Source organism: Myodes glareolus, chromosome 24 (genome assembly GCF_982192425.1).
Source record: "Myodes glareolus chromosome 24, mMyoGla1.1, whole genome shotgun sequence".
NCBI classification, from domain to species: domain Eukaryota; kingdom Metazoa; phylum Chordata; class Mammalia; order Rodentia; family Cricetidae; genus Myodes; species Myodes glareolus.
In genome coordinates, this window is record NC_142049.1 from 13,431,392 (window position 1) to 13,450,729 (window position 19,338).

At 47.8% G+C, this 19,338-nt stretch overlaps 1 protein-coding gene across 1 annotated transcript in view; it reads right to left on the bottom strand.

Annotated features, from left to right (window-relative positions):
• Window positions 1-312: 312 nt before the first annotated feature.
• Tmc3 (transmembrane channel like 3) overlaps window positions 313-19,338 on the bottom strand; it is a 38,033-nt gene continuing 19,007 nt past the window's right edge. Inside the window, exons 12-22 of the mRNA XM_087901311.1 lie at window positions 17,669-17,747; window positions 16,312-16,560; window positions 15,660-15,788; window positions 14,938-15,005; window positions 13,027-13,155; window positions 10,110-10,220; window positions 9,079-9,204; window positions 8,051-8,129; window positions 6,295-6,337; window positions 4,570-4,825; window positions 313-3,311 (exon numbers count right to left, since the gene is read on the bottom strand). Coding sequence (XP_087757437.1) covers window positions 2,468-3,311; window positions 4,570-4,825; window positions 6,295-6,337; window positions 8,051-8,129; window positions 9,079-9,204; window positions 10,110-10,220; window positions 13,027-13,155; window positions 14,938-15,005; window positions 15,660-15,788; window positions 16,312-16,560; window positions 17,669-17,747 — 2,113 coding nt within the window. The 3' untranslated portion in view covers window positions 313-2,467. The remainder of the gene's footprint in view (window positions 3,312-4,569; window positions 4,826-6,294; window positions 6,338-8,050; window positions 8,130-9,078; window positions 9,205-10,109; window positions 10,221-13,026; window positions 13,156-14,937; window positions 15,006-15,659; window positions 15,789-16,311; window positions 16,561-17,668; window positions 17,748-19,338) is intronic.

Here is a 19,338-nt window from a genome sequence, read left to right on the forward strand (position 1 = left end):
TGAGAGGCCAATCACCTATCAGCTCAAAGAAAGGCAGGAAAAGAAAAGCGCAGAGTGATTAAAAGCACTTGATTTATTATTTTTCCATCAGATTGATAGAAATTGCATAATGTGGCAAAATGAAGTTTTGGGTGAGACTGTAAGGAAGACGTTCCAGTCATCTGCCAAGGCAGGGGATGCAGCATCTGGGCTAGCAAAGAATTAGAAAGAGGAAACTGAGGAAGCCTGATATGATTGTCTCCAACAAGCACAGGCTTCTCTTTATAAGAAATAATAACTTCAATAATAGCTTGCAAAGAAAACATACAAAAATTAGTACACCTTTTATTTTATTTATTTATTTTTTTTTGAGACAGGGTGTATCTGTGTAACAGTTCTAGCTGTCCTGGAACTAGCTCTTGTAGATCAAGCCGGCCTCAAATGCACAGAGAACTGCCTACCTCAGCCTCCCGAGTGCTGGGATTAAAGGCGTGCAACACCACAGCGTGGCTAGTACACCTTTTAAATCGGGAAGATAAGGAAATCGTTTCAATATCCTTTGTGAAGAAAAGGAAGAGATATTATATAGCCAATATCCTTTGTGAAGAAAAGGAAGAGATATTATGTAGCTTATCCAAATAATGAAATACTAAACAGCTGTCATAGGGAGTTTCATCTGTGCATACTTCTATAATAGATTTCGAAATACAAATAAATGCAGTGATAGATGTAGGGTAATAGCATTGACTTAATGTAGACGGAGACTGCTCATTTGCTTCCTGGCTGCCCAGACCCTAATAATAACACAGGAACTATATTAATTACAACACTCTTTGGCCAATAGCTTAGGCATATTTCAAGCTAACTCTTACATATCAAATTAACCCATTTCTATTAGTCTGTGTATCGCCACGAGTCTGTGGCCTACTGGTAAGGCTCTGGCTGGCAGCTGGCATCTTTCTCCTTCGGCACCTACATGGTGTCTCCTCGACTTCGCCCCTCACCTTGCTACTTGGGGTGAAAATCCCGAGAGTTAAGACGAGCTTGCTTGTGTCGAGAACTGGCAAGAAGGTAAATAGAACATTGTGAATGGGGAGATCGGTGCACATGCGCCCAATAACAGAAAATGTTCACAAAATTTGGCCCGACCACAACCTGGCACTATTGTGCCACAACTGTATACAGACATGCAAGAACGTCCCTCTGACCTTGGGCTGGTGCCACCCTTGTTGTTGATCTTAGTGACAAGGAGAGGTAACTGAAACAGCTTAGGCAAGCTTCATTTGCTTGTGAAACCTTTGCTCCTGACTGTGTGTGTGCCCATGGTTTACAGTGCTATGGAATTATCAATGTGATGCTCTCTGTTTTCAGAGAAATTCAATCTGTGGAGAGTTCCCTTTGTTATTCTGATAGAGAGCAGTGCCAGAAACCGTGTGGTTTCTATCGTGTGCCGTTACTGGGAATGTCGAACCATGGTGCCACTTTTGTTCCAAAGCTACTCGGAGTATAGTTGAGGAGACAGGAATGTTAGAAGTCGGAGTGTCTAAAAGGAGATATGGGAATAGGAGTCCGGGCACACACAGCTCCCAAGCCCTGCACAAGGTCAGTCAGAGGATCCAGGGAACAACTCCTTGAGGGCAGACCCAACGGGAAGTAGATAACCTCAGCTTGGCTCTTTCCCTTGGGCTTGTTGGGTGAAGGCTAGAACCTTGGCATCTCCATGGCTGTGAATTCTTCACCTCCTACCAAAAGGAAGTCTGTTGGCAGTGGGCAAAAACAAGGTCAGCAAACACAGAGAGTCAAGAGGTGAGAAGTCAGGCGCTCTCAGGGATGGATGTTGGAGCCCTACTTCCAGCTGCGGATGCTGAGTCTCAATCCCCATCCTCCTCAGTGAAGTGAACCAGGGAGCCCCAGGTGTAAATTTGGACTCCTGTCTGATCCATATCCTGATTAGCTAAATATAGAGTTAAAGACGCTTGCGGTGCACTGCACTGGCCGCCACTAAACCGATTGTCCTCATAAACTAAATGCCGTGACCACGTCAAGGGTGGCCACTTGAGTTTGCTCACTATAGAGTGTCGATACTTGAAAGAACACATGGCCAAAGAAAGCACTCACTCAGGTCACTGAAGATGAACAGAGTGTCAAGGTTGGTTTTCGCAGTCCTGGTGAGATGTCTGGCTTGCTGGTGAGCATGGCCAGCCACCCTGAATGGAATCAAAGGCCTGATGTTTTCCTGAAGGTACAGCCCGATGGGGTGATGTGTGCTAGCCATTAGGAAGCACCAGGAGTGGCCACTCACACACCATTGCTGTGAACAGGAAGTGACGGCCCCAGGGTCTCAGAACCTCAGACAGTAGCGGCGCCTAAAGAAGCTTCACAGATCTCTAACATCCCCAGAGAGGTTCTCCCTTCCAGAAAGGGTGTGACTGTGCTCCCAATACTTCCCAAAGAGACCCAGTCTTTAGGAAGGGACATTGAAAGAAGCCTAGACATTTGAACAAATTAGGTCATTTAGATCCGTGGGCAGTGCCTGCCTGGACTTGGCCTTCCTCCTGCCCAGTTGGCTGGCAGACCTCGGGAATCTGCCTTGGCTGGACATGACCTGCAGGTATTGGTCATTGTTGCTGTTCTGCTGGTCACTGCTGGAGGCCGCTGACACAGAATCAGATTCTGTCAAGGATGGTTCAAACTTGGCTTTGACTCTGGGTGTCAGAGGATGCTGTGGGTAATGGACATTCCTGGGTCGTGGCTTTTTGTGTACAAATGGGGGCCCTTCAAGCTGCCCCTCAAAATTATCATCCCCATATCGGTAGTACAACCTTCGCTGGTACTCGGGGTCTCTGACGTCACTTTCTGGTCTGTCTCCAGTGTAAAAACGAGAAGCCCGAGGAAGGTCTGTCAGGGAGCCGTGGGGGATGGGCCATTGGACCAAATCTGCCCTCAGCATCTCCTCCTCTTCTTCACTCAGCTGTGGTGAGCAAGGCTGGTGGGGGCCCCAGGACATGTACCGCTGTACATTCCTGGGGTACAGTTCCACAATGTCGCCTAAGGCATCAATCTTGAAATGTCTCTCTGGCCAGAAAGTCGGGTGGGTCTTCCTGTGACAGTCACGTTCATTTACAACATAGTATCTGGGAGTACGGGGTCTGTGGCCGTGTGTCATCAAGGCAGAGACCCCAGGCCTACAGAAACGAGGTCTGATTGGCTGAAAGTCTTTCCGGGAAAGAGGCTCTGAACGGACATCCTTGAGGGGCTGTGTCTGTGTCACGGATGTGTAGGATCTGTTCTTGTGGAGGTTGCCTGTGCTGGCACATGGCCCCTGCAGGCACCTGTAAGACAGAAGTGGTTAAGTAGCTATGGCCTCTCTCTCCCTCCTTCCAAACCATCTGTGGGTGATGCACTCAGGGACCACACTGGACATCTCAGAGACCTCATACAACAAGGGATGCCAGTCGCCGTGGAGATGCCTGGCAAGCGCATGTGATATCCTATCACAAGGCACTGGCTCTGTTAGGAGCATTTCATGGGACCAATGCTTGTAGAGCGCATTTTAGGAATACTACTCCAGTGGCCAAATTGCCCTCCAGGTTCTCAGCCTCTCCCTTAAATTTCCACGTGAGGGAGATATAACTGCTCCAAGGACTAGTGACTGGTTTGACACCCCAACCCCCTATGACCCCCCAAGAAGGACTTAGGTCCCTTGCTACTTGCCTAGGTACCACAAGATATGAAGAAACTTGCTTAAGACAAAATCTTGGTTTCTATGATAACTTGCAGAAAGGAAAAAGAAAAAGTGTATTTATCTCTTTGGGTAGAGCCATTCCTTTCCCCAGGGAACCTCAAACAAGACTACTCACTTGGTTTCCTGTGACCATATTCTGACTTCCTGTGTCCCTGAGAGTGACATATTTTCATCTTATCAATTGCAATCCTGCCAGGTGTTCAGGAGGAATCTCTTCTAAATTTCCTAATAGCCTTCTGCACATAATAACTTCAACCCCTATTGCAACAAACACGGCAACAAAGCAAAAACAAAGGACTGTGGCTCTCCTCGAGGAGTCCACACCCCTGCTCTCCAGTACATCCTAGCTTTCCTTCATGTCCCTCTCTGCCACTTCGCCTTCCTGCTTCAGCCTGTATCAAAATGACTTTTCTAACCTCAGCGCTACTTCATAAACTGGCTAGTCCTGAAATTCTTCCCGAGGCGGAAGCTACAGATCACAGTTTGGCCTGCATCAGGTCTTTAAAACTCTTGGGGGACTCCTGAGGCTACTGTGCCTTCTGCTTCTGCACCCCCAAATCCTGTCTGGGGACACAAACTGTTAAAAAGCCATCTGATTTTCATAGGCTACAGAAATATGTGTACGAGGCGGCAAGAAAGATTTTCTTACAGATTATGTAGTAATGGAAGGTTGGAAAAATCTGGACCTCCCCTCCCACTTCCCACATCCTCAGGGTCCCAGCAGTCCCTGCCTTCTGACTCCCTCTATTAGACCTGGAGTTCAATGTCCCCAGCCTCTTCTGGTCCTGCCACCAGTATCGTACTCAAGAAGTCGACTTTCTTTCTGGGTCAGAGGTCACCCTCACCTGCTGGCGTCCTGCTCTGGCCTGGCTCTAGATCCACCTGGAAGAGGAGAGCAGGGGCCCCTGGACCCTTGCCCAGGACTCTGGGGCAGGGACCTTGTGACCGTCTCCATCCTGAGGCTCTTGCTACTCAGAGAGTCAAAGTTGACCATGGTGCCATTGTTTTGGGGCGTTGCCAAGTATGCTGAGGACAGCTGGCTGATGAGGTCACCTTCCTTTAGAAGCCTCTTGGTGCTTTCTTCATGAGTCTGGATTCGAGCTGCGGGCAGAGGGAGGAGCAGATGACATGTCCAGCTCTACTATGCTTTGACCCTTAAGTCCCTCACAAGGCCCATATGCTAAGACCTGGTCCCTAAGGTGGCACCTTTAAGACTAGGGCCTGGTGGTGAGTACTCTGGTCATAGGGGTCATATGCTCTGAGGGGATTGTGAGAACCTGTTCTGCTTCGGACTGTGGGGTGAACAAACTTGCTGGGCACACACTGGCAGTGTGGTGTACTCCCTTCCTGAACAATGGGGCCAGTGGAGCAGATTGGAACCTGGAACCGTGAGCCAAGACAGACGTTACTGTCTCTATAAGAAAGTGATGTCAGGTGTTTGTTATCCTGTCAGAAAGCTGGCTGACACAAAACTGATTCAGCTGTAGGATTTCCATAAGAACGCAGATTACAGGTGTCAGCCGTACCCACAAACACGGCGAACCCAATGGTCTCCAGGGAGCTTAAGTGAGAACTCGAGGAACCCAGGGCACCCCAAGACTACAGGGTATAATCAGCAAGGCAGGCTGATTGAGAAAGTTTCTGTGGATCCTGCTTTGGGGGCAGCTCTGCCTAGATTAAACAATGATTCTTGATTGACGAGTGATCTCTAACAGATACAGTGGGTTTTATAGCACAAGCCACAGTCACCTTGGAGTGTGATGCTTAGGCCTGAGTCTCCTAGAGGAGATGAGGTCTCTTCCAGAGAGCTCACCTTAAAACAGTCACAGGGACTGGCTCATGACAACATTTGAGTACCATGGCAGGTGGTGTGTGCTGTGCACCAGTCCAGTGGTACCAACTGAGCATCCTGGTGCTCAGTGCACTCTACTGGTGGCCTTAAGAAGCAGAGTCACTGCTTCTGTTTTGAGCTGTACCTGCCCACCTCCCAACCCTCAAATCTGGCCTTCTAGCCACATCAGATCTTGCTCCCCACACTTTTCCTCTCTTTTGGGCCATAGCTTTCTCTTCGTGATGGGTTTGAGTTTAGAGAACTGGAGGAAAGACAGTATGGCCTTGGAGAGTCGATGACTTTGAATCTTTACTCTGGAATCTGCTTCAGTGGCCAGGCCTGCCTGCCTGGCATCACTAGGTAGTACGTACGGAGAAGACCCGGGCAGAGGCCAGGGATGTGGGCTCACGTGGGAAGAGATGGGTGCCTGAGAGGACATATATCGTGTGGTCAGACACACAGGCTCTTGAGCATTTTCCACCCTACCATACTGAGTTTTCTCTCCTGTTTCAAAGCCCCTTTCTGATGACAGAGGTCAGGGACTTAGTTACAGGCCTGGGCATGATTAAATCAAAGGCCCAGAGCTGTGGATAGCCCTAGGTTTTCTTTAGTGTGCCCACTGACTTGTGAAAACCCCGCAGTGGTTATGAGGCATTTTCACAAGTGGTAGACCTTCTGCACTTTCTCAAAATGCCCATCAACTTAGAGAGTAGACATTTGTATTTGAAGATTCACTTACCCTCTACCATCTGGGCAACCTTTTTCTTATCTTCAGATCTTGCCTGAAATGTAAATGACAATCAGTTTGCTTCAGGCCTGAGAGGAGGCAGTTAATGTTTTACTTTGGGGAGAGAGAAGACTTAGGTGCTATCATTCCGACCTCAGGCATGATAGCACCAATGAGAACAGAATGCTCAGTAATAGGGATGGTGATCTGTATGCTGTGTTTACCGTTGATAAATAAAGAAACTGCTTTGGATCTATAGCAGGGCAGAACTTAGTTAGGCGGGAAAAACTAAGCTGAATGCTGGGAGAAAAGGGTGGAGTCGGGGAGAAGCCATGGAACTGCTGGAGACGGATGTGCTGAACCTTTGCTGGTAGGCCACAATCTTGTGGTGATGCACAGATTAATGGAGGTGGGTTAAATTAAGATATAAGAGTTAGCCAATAAGAAGTTAGAGCTAATGGGCCAAGCAGTGATTTAAATAACACAGTTTCTGTGTGGTTATTTTGGTTCTGGGCAGCCGGGACAAACAAGCGTTCCTCCTCGAAGACTGGACCTGCTACTTGAGTAAATAAATACAAAGATGGAAGAGCCAGGGCTTTACACCTGTTGGGTTTCCTGTAAGGACAACTAATTCATGGGTGTGTGACATTCTTCCAAGTCAGGCAGAGTATCCTGTATCTGAAGGAGTTGGGACCCATAGTTTTTCATATTCTGGTTATCTTAGCAATAGGATCCAAATCTCAAATGAGCTTTATTTCTTTTCATCTGTACTGAGTACATGTGGCCTAGAGGAGATTTTATAGAATATTACTTTTGATAATTTTGGGCACAGAACACTTTCATAGTGTAGAATTTTCCACATGTGGCCTCATGTTGACGGCCAGAGACTTTCAGGTCTTGAAGCAATTTAGATCTTTAGATTCGGGAGGCTCAGCCTGATGTGGCTTCAGTCTCAAAGAAAATACAGATCAACCACTAGGGAAATATCCACAGGCAAAATGCTTTGCAACTGGAAGGGGATTTCTAACTTGACATTTCGCAAAGCTAGCTTGTTACCCCTTTACATACATTTGAATTTGTGGGAGCACTTGTTTTTCTTTCCTTAAGGAAAAGGGTGCAGAGAGTTGTTCTTTAAAGATGGTAAAGACAAAGAAGGTGAACAGGACACCACACTTAAGGAAGTATGATTCTCAGTGTTATGAAAGGTAGGGTAGGCCGGACCAAGAGAAAGCCTCCTTGAATTTGGTACCATGGATGCTTCCCTGTCCTCCTCCAGACCCTAAGAGGGGGGGGGATACAGAGGAGTAGTTGTGGTAGGGCTGAAACTGTCTGCCTCAATTTGGTTACTTTAGGAGAGGATGTGAACCCCAGGTGGAAAGGAGTTCACACCAGCCATATCTAAAGGATAAGAAAGAGGAGAAGAGGAGGTTAGGGTGCAAACAGCCCTAGGGGATCAAGGGTTAAAATCGATCCAGGTTAGGTTAGGGTGGCTCCTCACCAGTCTATTAAAGTCTGCAGAGGTGCCGGGCACCTTGAGAATACTCAAGTGAGCAGGGTTGCTCCCAGCAAATGTCAGCAACCCACAGGGTATTCTTAGAAATCACTTGAGGGGACTTCATGGGTAGCCACTTTATACCATAGTAGGTGACCAAGTGACATTAGAACCTGAGGGTTTGAGTTCCTTTGCACTGTCCTGCTGGCAAGGGTGCAGGCATATGGCCAGGGTTGACGTTGCCACGGATGAGAGTGGAGTTCAGATGATGCTTACATTTTGGATCTGCATCCTGAGCTGCTGGCTGCTGAGTTTCAGGGACCTGGCGATGCTCTGAAGGTAGTAGATGAGCATGCTGGAAAGGACATGGAACAGTGAGTGGGCTGAAAGGACACGGAATAGTGAGTGGGCATCAGCTGGCTCTTTAGCGTTCAGGTCCTACTCAGGCGGCAGAGGAAATGAGCGCTCCCAGGTCAGATATGGGCTGCCCACTGACTACTGAACCCCGAACAAATATGTATCTGCCTTTCCTACCTCCCTTCTGTTGCCTTCAATTTCTGCACCCTGACAGTAAAAACAAGATACCAAGATCAGCAGGCTCTTTGCAGCCAATCAAGCGGTAGGGGTAGGTGCTTGTTTTCCTTCTCCCTGAAAACACTCTTAAACATAAGCGACTGAGCGGAATTATGACATATCAAAATTATCTACATTGCTGCAGAGTACTGTACTGGTACTAATAGTATCCAGTCCCTCCAGTCCCATCATAGTGGCCACAGTAATCTACCAGATGCTGTGGTTGAATCAGTAGCTATGTAGATGTCTCTCTGTAGCATGGTGGCTTGTGCCATTCTAAAGTGTGGCTCAGATAATCAACTCCTGTAAGTGATTTCTGAATGGACTAATTTCATTTAATTATTGGACAGTAGTGTGATCATGTGGACACACACACACACACACACACACACACACACACACACACACACACACAGAGCTGTCCTTGAAGGGTGAGGGGTGTGGCATCCTCTAGAGGCTGAGAGGCCTCTAAAAGAAGAGACCATCTCTTGAAGATGCTCCTTCAAGGCTGGGAGTTATGACAGACGCTGGAGGCTGGGAGATGTGGTGACCCCTGGAGGCCGGGAGGTATGACAGCCTCTGGAGGCTGCGAAGTGTAGTGTCCCCTGGAGGCTGGGAGGTATGATGGCCTCTGGAGCCTGGGACGTGCCCCCTGGAGGCTGGGAAGTGTAGTGCCCCCTGGAGGTTGGGAGGAATGATGCCCCCTGGAGGCTGGAAGGTGTCGCACTCACAACAGAAGCAGTACGGCTGGGAGGATCACCACGGGGCTGCTGATGTGTCCCACCACAATGTGAAACCATGCAGGGAAGTCATTCTCTATTGTCTCTGACACGATGTCATAGATCTTCTCTTGCCCGCTGTAAGAAAGGGAAAGATGACTCCAGATGTGACTGCTTTTGGCCATGGAATGATTCAAGACCTATCAAAAATGTTTGGGTGTCTAGAGGCGGAGTTCCAAAGCCAGCTACAAAAGCTGGAGGCAAATCTCCAAATGGCAAAGATGCCTAATGTTCCCACAAGTTCTGTGAAGCAGTCATTTAGCTACCCAGTAGGACCGGAGGTGGGCAGTTGATCACAGCGCGAGCACCCTGACATTTTAATGAGTAAATGCAGACACCTCCAAGGGTTTGGGTGTCAAAATTAAGTTGGCTTAGGCATCAGTGGAGACTGCAGTTGAGATTTCTGTACAGCGAGGTACTGTAGACTGAAAATTGCCATGGACTGTCTTTATGTTAAGCTTCTGGCTTCAGCCATATAGACTGGTATATAACCATCTTCCCTTTCCTTCCCTCCCTCCTTCCTTCCTTTTACTTTCTTTCTTTTTTCTTTCTTTCTTTCTTATTTTAAGATTATAGTATAATTGCATCATTTCCTCCTTTTATTTTTTCCCACCAAACCTATTATAGACCCCTTCCTCACGCTCTCTAAAACACATAGTGTCTTATTGTATTAATTGTTATATGCATATATACATATACACCTATTTCTAAATACATAAATACAACCTGCCTGGTCTGTAGGTTTCTTGTATGGACATTTTCAGTTTTGAGACAGAGTCTTACTTGGTATCTCAGGCTGGCCTTAAATTATTGACAATCCTCCTGTCTCAGCCTCCCAAACACTAGGATTTAGAGGTGTGATGAACCATACTAGGCTTCTTTTTTCCCCTCTTACTTAAAAAGATCATATCATATTATATTACATTATATTCACTGATCTGTTTATTTGTTTTCTTATTTTTTTTTTTGCCTGTGCGTGTTACCTGAAGGGGCCACAGTTCAGAGACGGTTTGTAGTGGACAATGGCAAAGATGGTTGGCAGCATGCAGAGGAAGAGCATGAACAGGAGCATGGCCAGGTAGAAGTTGTTGGATCTGCAGAAAGACCGGTTATCATGCAGCGTTCATTCCGGAACCTGAATGAGTGCATCCTAATAACCCATCCAGAGTCAGGCAGAAACCTCTGGAGATAAAACTGGTGTCTAATCAGGGGCCCAGATGGCTCAGTTGGTAAAGTGCTTGCTGTACAAGAATGAAGACCTGGGTGAGTTTGATCTGTAACAGTTCTAGAAATCCCAGCACTGGGGAGGCAGAGACAGGAGAGTCTTTGGGACTCATTGTCCAGTCAGGCTGGCCAGACTGGCAAACCATAAGGTGGAGAGTAACTGAGAAAAATCAAACTCTGCCTTCCATACTTATGCACACACATGTGCAATGTACCCAAGTGTATTGTATGTATCCAAATACATACATAAACTAGCATGTGCTTGAATAAGGCATGCTTGAGTGCTCATGCACGCGCACATACACACACCCCTGTGCTGTGTGTGAGGGGCCTGCACAGCACAGAAACCTGGAAATCAGCTTTCAGCAAAAGGCTTCCAGCCCAGACAATTCACTTCACTAACCGTGGCCGGGCACTTGTAAGTTGTAAGCCACGAAGGCGGTGGCAGTGGCTCCACCCCGTGTGCACGGCTTCTACCCAGTTAGTGCTATGTGCGGCAATCTTAGAACTGCTGCCCACACACCTGGGGCCCTACCTAATTGTAGTGAAATATTAACAAGGCCATCGCACCTGCCATTTCCTCTGGAGGGATGGCCACTTAGGCCTTGGAATTATCTCTTGTAAATATCAGTGATTGTTATCTGAGATTTATGGGGTCGCTCTACCTTGGAGATTTCAGAATCTCAGTTGTGAGACTTTCCAGGCACACCTGGACTTCTTCTAATGACTATGTTTGCTTAGGTAATGGTTCCGTAGGACAACTCCTAGTTCAGATAAGAGATTCAGATAAGTGAATTCAGGAATCCACTCGTGAAATGATCTTTCATGTATCTATCAATAAAAGGATCTCTTACAGAGCTCCTGGCCAGTCAGTCCACCAGACTGGTTCCCTTGCTGCTTTTGCTGAGCCCGAATTCATTTTGCACATGCTCTCTTTCTTCGACTGACCAGTATTAACTTAGAACACTGATGTCTGGTGCCTTCCTTTCCTGCTGCTGCCTGAAGCTTGCCTCCTGGGTCTCAGAAATAAACCCTCAACCATCTGCCTTGGATGACATTTTTCTCTCTGCTCCTTACTGTGCAGAGTAAATAGTCCCAGGCTGGTATCAGGACCTTCAAGCGTCTGGCTTCCCCAACAGTGACTCAGACTAATTTGATATATGAGGCCCTGTATATAGTTTATTGGTCTTGTGATGCTCAACTACCCTGTCTGTTGATTTCCCCATCTTCCCCATTCTCTGACAAAAAGGGCTTAACCAGAAGTCCTGCATGGAAGGCGTTAAGTAGGTGCTAATGCTTGTACCCTCTGCAGTCCATACTGAGGTGTGGTTGCCTTTGTGGGGTCTTTGGGAGGTGCAGATTAAATTAACTACATGTAAATATATAAGACCACATATAACCAAACATAAACATAACTGCATACTGGTCACCATGTAAAATATAAATAGAATGCTTTTCAGGTCATGGTAAGACATTTGATAGCCACTGACAGATCAGACAGTCACAGATAATTAATCAATTAGTTGCTGTGATAATTAATGTGATAATTAAATTATCAGATAATTATGTAACAAAACACTGTAACTGAGGTCTAATCAGGAGACTCAAAACGTGTTATGAACTCAGTCATGTGGCTAAGATGAAATTCAGGGAAGAGTAAGCAGCGTCAGGATCGTAGAACAATCCAAACTTTTAACCAACTGTAAAAACTAATGTGTGTGTGCCCTAACACTCAGCCTGCCACCCTGTGGTGTGGGCCTGGCCAAAGGAACACGGTCAAGGGTGTTGGGCGTTACAGTCAGCAACTGGGAGCAGCCACAATACAGATAAACAAACGTGGAGGCCAGTTTTGTGTGTTTGCTCAGCAACACAAGGAAGGAAAACAAATTGTTGAGTAAAGAACAAAACAAACAGCCCTGAACATAAAGGAACACATTCTGTGTGTGTCCTGTTCAACACAAACGACAAAACCAGGCAAACCCAGCTAGTTCTAGAGAAATCAGGGTGACAGGAAGGAGAAGTGATGTGTTTTGGGAATCACACACGTTCCGCTCATATGTGGATGCTGGTTGTACCTTTGTGTTCAGCCTGTGAACGTCCAAGCCTGGTACTTTCTAACCTGTGCTCTTTTACCAAATAGTCCCTAGGCGTCAGTAAAAACTTAAAGAACAGACGTGCCAAGAGCTTTCAAGGGATGTGTTAGCATTCAGGCATTCTGCTGGCCTGTGCACCGTCACCTGTCAGGATGTGCTTGTCAATGCTCAGGCAAATACCTAGCCAGTCTCAATCTGCTTGCGTGTGCTGCGTGGCTGCTGCACGCATATGCCAAGGCCCCTTTAAAAGCAAGCTCCACCGGTTCCTCCCCCCCCCAATTCCCGCTGCTCCTCCTCCAAAGAGGCAGGCAGGACTTTCTGCGTGCCCCCATCCAATAAACTCTCAACAGGAGTTCTGTAACACCCCCCCACTCTCTGCCCCTCTCCCCGCCATTTTTTTTTAAATTATAACGGGATTATGACTGATTCCAAAGGGGAGGCATAGGCAGTGTCTTCACGGTGGTAACTGAGTAGAAAAACAGCAGTGTTTTGATAGGCACTGTGCTAGGAGCCCCCTTGTCGGAAGAGACATGCTCAGAGGATGTATGGTCTCAGCCGAAGGCAGACACTACCCCTAACCAACCTGGAGGCTCGAAACACTTGCTGGTGGGGGACGTTGCAGGTCAACACTGCCCAGCTCCTCAGGTACATCAGCCCGATGAGTTTGAGGACATTGAAGGCTGGTAGACATGGAGAGAAGAAGGCCCCCATCCTGTAGTGACAGAAGGTCAAGTCAGTCTGTATGTGTTCACATTCAGGGCTACATACCAGAGCCCCATGACGGAGCAAGGGCCCGAGACATTATGATTACAGAAACCTCTGGAGAGACCTCTGGAGAGCTGAGACACAGTCTTCACATCCCAGAGGTATGGCTGGTCCCTGCCAGTGGGCAATGGTAATGTGTTTGTCCCTCTCCTAGTTTAGCAAAGGGAAAGGCCTTCTCTGGAGAGCAGCAGACACAGGAGAACTGGCCTAAACTTCAGACTTTGCAGTTCTGGAGCAAGAATTAAGTTAATAAGTTACTGAGTTTCAGACGGAATCAACACAAGTTAAACACCCCCCCCCCACACACACACACAACTTTTGTTGTCCGTTGCTCTCAGCACCCTTGAGCATGTTAGCTTATTTATGCTTCTGAAATTGTGAAAAGGAAAGATCAGGAGGGCAAATCTAGAAAAGTTAATCAATTTGATTAAAGATATGGTACCAATAAAGTGACCCTCGGTCTAGATGTGGACACTTTTAAGAGCAAAGTAAGTGAACGGGGAGTCACTACTCAGCTACCCCAGGGATACTGGGGCATCTAGTCAAAGTGCAAATGTCAAACACAAAACAAAGCCCAGGGCCTCTGCTTTGGTTCAAAATCAATTTGTATTGGATTTGCAATTGAACTGATCCCTGTGGAATTCAGAGTTAGTGGCCGGAAAATTAAGTGTTTAATAAGTAAGAATGTTTTAAGAACAAATGCTTGCTTTTTTCTGGCAGGCATGCCTCCTGGTGCCTCTGTCGCCTCCTTTCTCACTGCATCCAGGACTGCAGTGACTTGATGGGGTTGCAGGAAAGATTAACTCAGCGTGCCGGGGACCTAGCACACATTAAATAAATAGCGCGCATGACTTCAAACACCAGATTTACACTATGGGGTTCCCTATGTGTTCTGTGACTGACGGAGGAGGTTATATTTTCTGAATGTAAGGAATAGCCAAGCTTCCTCTTTTTGTTTGACTGATGGTACTTGGACCTACAGTGTCATTTGTGGTCCCATTGGTATAGCTGGAGCGCTCTCTCTCTCTCTCTCTCTCTCCCCCCCCCTTCTTCTCCCTCTCCACACTGACTTCCCAGGTCTGTGCAAACCCCCTCTAATAAACTCCTAAGCGGGTCTGTGGTATGTTCTGTGTTCCCTTCTCACTCACACACTACTGAGGAGCGAATAACAAGATGATCCTAGGTAGTACCCTGGTGCCCCTAGGAACAGGACCTACTTGGTTGGAGGTGTCCCAGGCTAAGAGGTTTGCCAGGGACTTGGTCACCTGCTAGGATATGCCAGCTATCCAGAAAAATAGCCCTCCATCTGGCCCTCATGTCTACACAAAAGAAATGATGGGAAATGCCCAACTGGGGCTTGGCTCTGAGTGTCCCACACAGTCCCTGACACCTTCCTGATGAGAAGTCCCTCTTCCTGGGTTACTCCCCTCCCAGCTGAGGGACTCCACCACTTCCTCTGCAGGCATTTTGGGGGGGTGCGACCAGAAGTGGTTTAAAAAGGAACCACCCTCTCTGTTATTCTTTCCTGTAAACCCTCAGAAAGTCACCGATAAAATGACCATACCTGAGAAATAGTCCCCTTGTCAATATTCTTTCCTGATGGTGATTGTGGCTGTGTGAGTTCATAGGTCCACCTGAACTCACAATGTTCATTGGAGTTCAAGGCTCATTGGAACCTTAGCCCAGATGACAGACATAAGTGAAGCTGGGAAGCAGCTTTGAGACCTACCAAATCATGCCTTGATTGTAGACTAGGTGCAGCACATTCTCCGCAATCTTGAATTCCCCGTATTCAGGCTGGTAGAGAAAAACATTGGCATTAAAAACAAAGCCACTAAGTCCCTTGTACACAGCCGCTCTCTGTGGCCACTTGGACAGACTGCTCTGCTCTTATAGATACTTAGAGCAAACGGGGATATGTAAAGCAGGGGCAAGAGCTAGTCTTGCATGCCCCCTCCTCTTCCTTCGTGACCCCCCTTGAGCTATCTCTGCCCACTTGGGCCATGCTCATATGTAGCAGTTTCCTTGGATGGAAGCATTCCCTCCTGGAAGGAGGAGGGTCAGGGGACTTAGGAAAGCCAAGACTTCGAGGCTCAGGAAATGTCCCCGGCTCAGGAGGCCCTCCCGTAGGTTATACAAGCAGTTACCAAGGAGACCAAAGATTGTCATCACCTGTGCTGGCATGGGAAATTTGGTGAAGTAGCTGCCTGAATCACCCATGGGCCTCTAGGTAACCCTTCACCCATGTCCTTGCAAGTAGCCCCAAGAAGCTCACAGGTTCACTAAGCTAGACTTGAATGGACTCACTTCTTGTGTCTATTGGAGACGAGCAGAAGCAGACTCCCCAGAAAACATCATGCAACACAAGCCTGACTAATTCTTAAGCAGGCCAACAGCCAGAAGGCGGATTTAGTTCTAGAACCGTCCCCAAGCACACAGCATTCCACTTACAAACTTGCTTTCCAGGTCCCAACACCAATAGTCACTTAGGTAGCGCACGAAAAGTCCTCGGAAGAAGTCGATGAGGAGGATGCTGGCCACCGTGAAGAGCATGTCAATCACCGACAGCTTCAGCATCTCCTGCAATACAGCGGGTCCTGCTGCCACCATGCCCCACCCCCCATAGTCCTCCCTTTCTCTGTCTTCTCCACAATCCCCCTTGGTCCACCCTGTCTCTGTCCCTTTCCTGGAGCCAGAGTCAGGGGCCATCTGATATATTCCCTTCACATCTCTATACAGAACAGGGGCAGAGGGAGGGGCTCCTACCACATCATGGCTGTTTGGAGGGTATCTGTTACTTTGACTTTGGGTCCCAAGGCAAAGCCACCGTGCTACCCACACAAAACTTAGGAAGACCCTGAGGTCTGAGGTTCTGAAAAACAAGTTCTTAACCATGTGTGCCTCAGTTTCCCCATCTGTGCCTATGAGGCTGAGGTCAGCATCTTACAAGGACTTTGCTTAGTTACTATGATTAATTCTGAGACCTGTAACCTAAGACAATAAAACTTCGCCGGATGGTTTTCTATGAAAAAGGAACAGTGATGCACCCGAAAGTTGTCAGGTGAGGTGTCAGAGGGACTTCCCGAGGGGCAGAGGCAAACACCTGGCCAACATATGTCTCCCAGCACTGTCCTTGGGGGCTCGGCACATAGGGCACCGTCTTGTTGGCCTTTGTGTGGGGCATGATGGTAGTCAGAATGCTTGTCTCTTCCAAGACCCACGTGCTGGCGTTTCTCCTGAGCTCCACTCCTTCCCCGGGTGTGGGCCACTGCCCTTCTTCAGGCACCGTTCTGGTGGCATAGAAGGTGGAAGGATCTGCCCAGTGGCTTGTGATGTTCTTGGTAGCAGCTTCCTGTTGAGACAGGAAGGAGAGAAGGAAGGAAGAAATAAAGGACGTTTTCACGTTTGCAAACAAGAATTCAGCTAGGAGTGACTGTTCTCTTTCCCTCCATCTCTCCTTCTCCTTATTCCCCCAGCTCTTTCTCCACCTCAAGTCTCCTTTTCTCTCACTCCTTGTTCCTCTCTTCTTTCTTTCCTTCCCTTTTACTGTTTGACTGGAAGTGACCACACCCACAAGACTCCCGCTGAAATACACAGTGTCCACTGTTCCCTAATGAGGATCAGAAATGGTTCTAGGTGATGCATTCCTCTCTTCTTAACCTCAAGGGGATTTTAGATTAAGTCTGTAAGGATTCAGGGAGACTAATGCTCCAGACGGAATGTTAATAAGTGGCAGGTAAGGACCAAGGTCTCTGTGACTTCAAATTCCCGGCTCTCCATAGTCTCTTTGGTCCATATTTCCTGAAATTTATGATGTATTTTGTGTGAATGACCCTCCCTGCCTCTCCTCCCATTTCCCTCCTGCTCAGGGTGTCGTGGAAAGCTGAGCAGGTTGAAATAGACAGTAAAGCCGCTCTGTGGGACTGGAACTGGAGCATTCTCTGAACTGTTTGCTATGGCGTCCATTTTCCATGTGCCTGTGGCCTGCTCATCTTTCTGGGGGTTTCTGAGAGAGCTGTTGACAGTCTTTCCCGATGGAGGGAAACATGGTGTCAACAGCCCAGGCTCTCATAACAACACTGTTACTTTTTTTTTTTTTAATCTGGAAAGTGGGTTTTAAATTTTTCTCCACGTCTTAAAAGTGGCATGGTTTGAGATATGCCATATGAGACATAATGTCAGCCGTAAAGAGGACAAAGATGATGAAGATGCTGACATGGGGTGCTGAGGGGGAGAGATGACAAGAGGCTGTCCAGTGTGGACAGCGACGGGGAGGGGGGCCTGTTCGGTCTAGGCCTTGATGTTGGGTGAACATCCAGTGTAGGCAGGTGACTGTCCAGTCTGGGCAGCAGGGGGAGAGGACTCTGCAGTCTGAGCAGTGATGGCAGGGTACACTCTAGGCAGCTAAGATAGGTCCCACCCAGAAGTGACGGTAGGTGTTGTCCCATTCGGACACTCACCTCAATGTTCATACTGTTCACTTTGTCCAGAAGGGCAATGATCAAGCTGTAGAGGTTGCCTAGATACAGAACCAGGACCCTGGAAAAAATCACAAGACCTCTTAGACACAAGATGATCACACACAGGACCAGCAGTCTGGGGCTTCCAGAGAGTTCTAAGTCATTCTGCTCATGATAATACAACAGGGGTTGTGGACGTGGCTTTCTTTCGGTTATCTGGGTGTCATTGAAAAACCACAGATTATAGGGCAGGCATGATTGCTCAGCGGGTACAGGCACTTGTGGCCATGCCTGACCTCTGACTTTGATCTTCAGGAGCCACACAGTAGAAAGAGAAGGTTGAGAGTTGTCCTCTGAGATCCACACACATCACGTGAAATACACACACACACACACACACACACACACACACATGCACACATGCACGTGGGCACACACACCCTCACATGATAGTGTAAAAAACAAAACAAATCACAGACTATGAGAATCGTCCAGCTCCAGCAGGTGTGGATGGGGTTTGGAGTCTGCATCCTCCCCAGGTGATCCCACAGCAGCCAACCCTGGACCAGCCCGTTAGAAACCCTAGTGTGGCCGAAAGAATGCGGGTTTTGTGTGTGTGTGGGGGTGATAGAATATCTGGCCCATGCTTTTTTGTCTGTAGGTTTATTGCCTGGCGTCAGTCCACACAGTTCTCAGCAAGTCTGTGTTCCATTCTCCGTTCAAGGGACGGGAGAACAGAAGGGCGGAGTACTGAGAGCTGTTCAGTCCATGAAGCTGGAAGGGTCAGCCTGGCGTGTGTAGATCTCAGCACCCACCCTTGGACAGATAGGCAGGGCTCCACGGCAGCACAAAGGGGCAGTATTCCAGTCACACCATGCAAGCAGCTGCCGGAGAGTGAAATCTGCTTGCTGAAGTCTATGCCAATCAAATCGACACGATGTCTGTTCTCCCAGAGTGGACTGTTTGGGAAACACATCCTGGCATTGCCCACAATGAAGCCTTGGGGCTTATGGGAAGTCTGAAAGAATAAGATGGGCAAGGAAAGTAGCCTCTGTAGATCCTTCGCTGGGTCAGTGATGTGCAAACGTGGAAGCAAATCCAGTGATAGGGAAACAGCTTTATCTGAAGGAGACTATTTCCACATGGAAGCAATGACCCGCACATCTATCCACACCGCCTCTTTCATCCGTATGGGGTTCAGGTGACGCCATATGTAGGTAGAGAGCTTCTTGAGGAGACACCCTTGCAGCTTGCTTTTCCTCGGAAACTATGAAGGGACTCCTTTATGCATCACCCCGGGATGACCTCAGCATTTGCCTTGGCCTGTGTGGGATACAGCCCCGCCCACGGTACATGAGTGCTGATGGAAAAAGAGCCTGCTGACTCCTTGGCAGAGCCTGGGCTTTTGCTAGGGCTCTCACTGCATCTTGGATGAAAGGTATCATGGTTTTTGGTGAGTTAATGGGACTGAAATAATATATCTTGCTCTTATTACCAAAACGATGTCTCGTTTGTCCGGGGTTATGTCTCTCTGTGGCTCTGTTTCTCTGGTTTTGAGTATGAATAACGAGGCCAATCTGTGTAATAGGATTGCTGTTACACCAAATGCAATAATGGAATTGATTGTCCCCAGTGCCCGTGGGTAAGGAAGGAACTGAGGAAGGTACTTC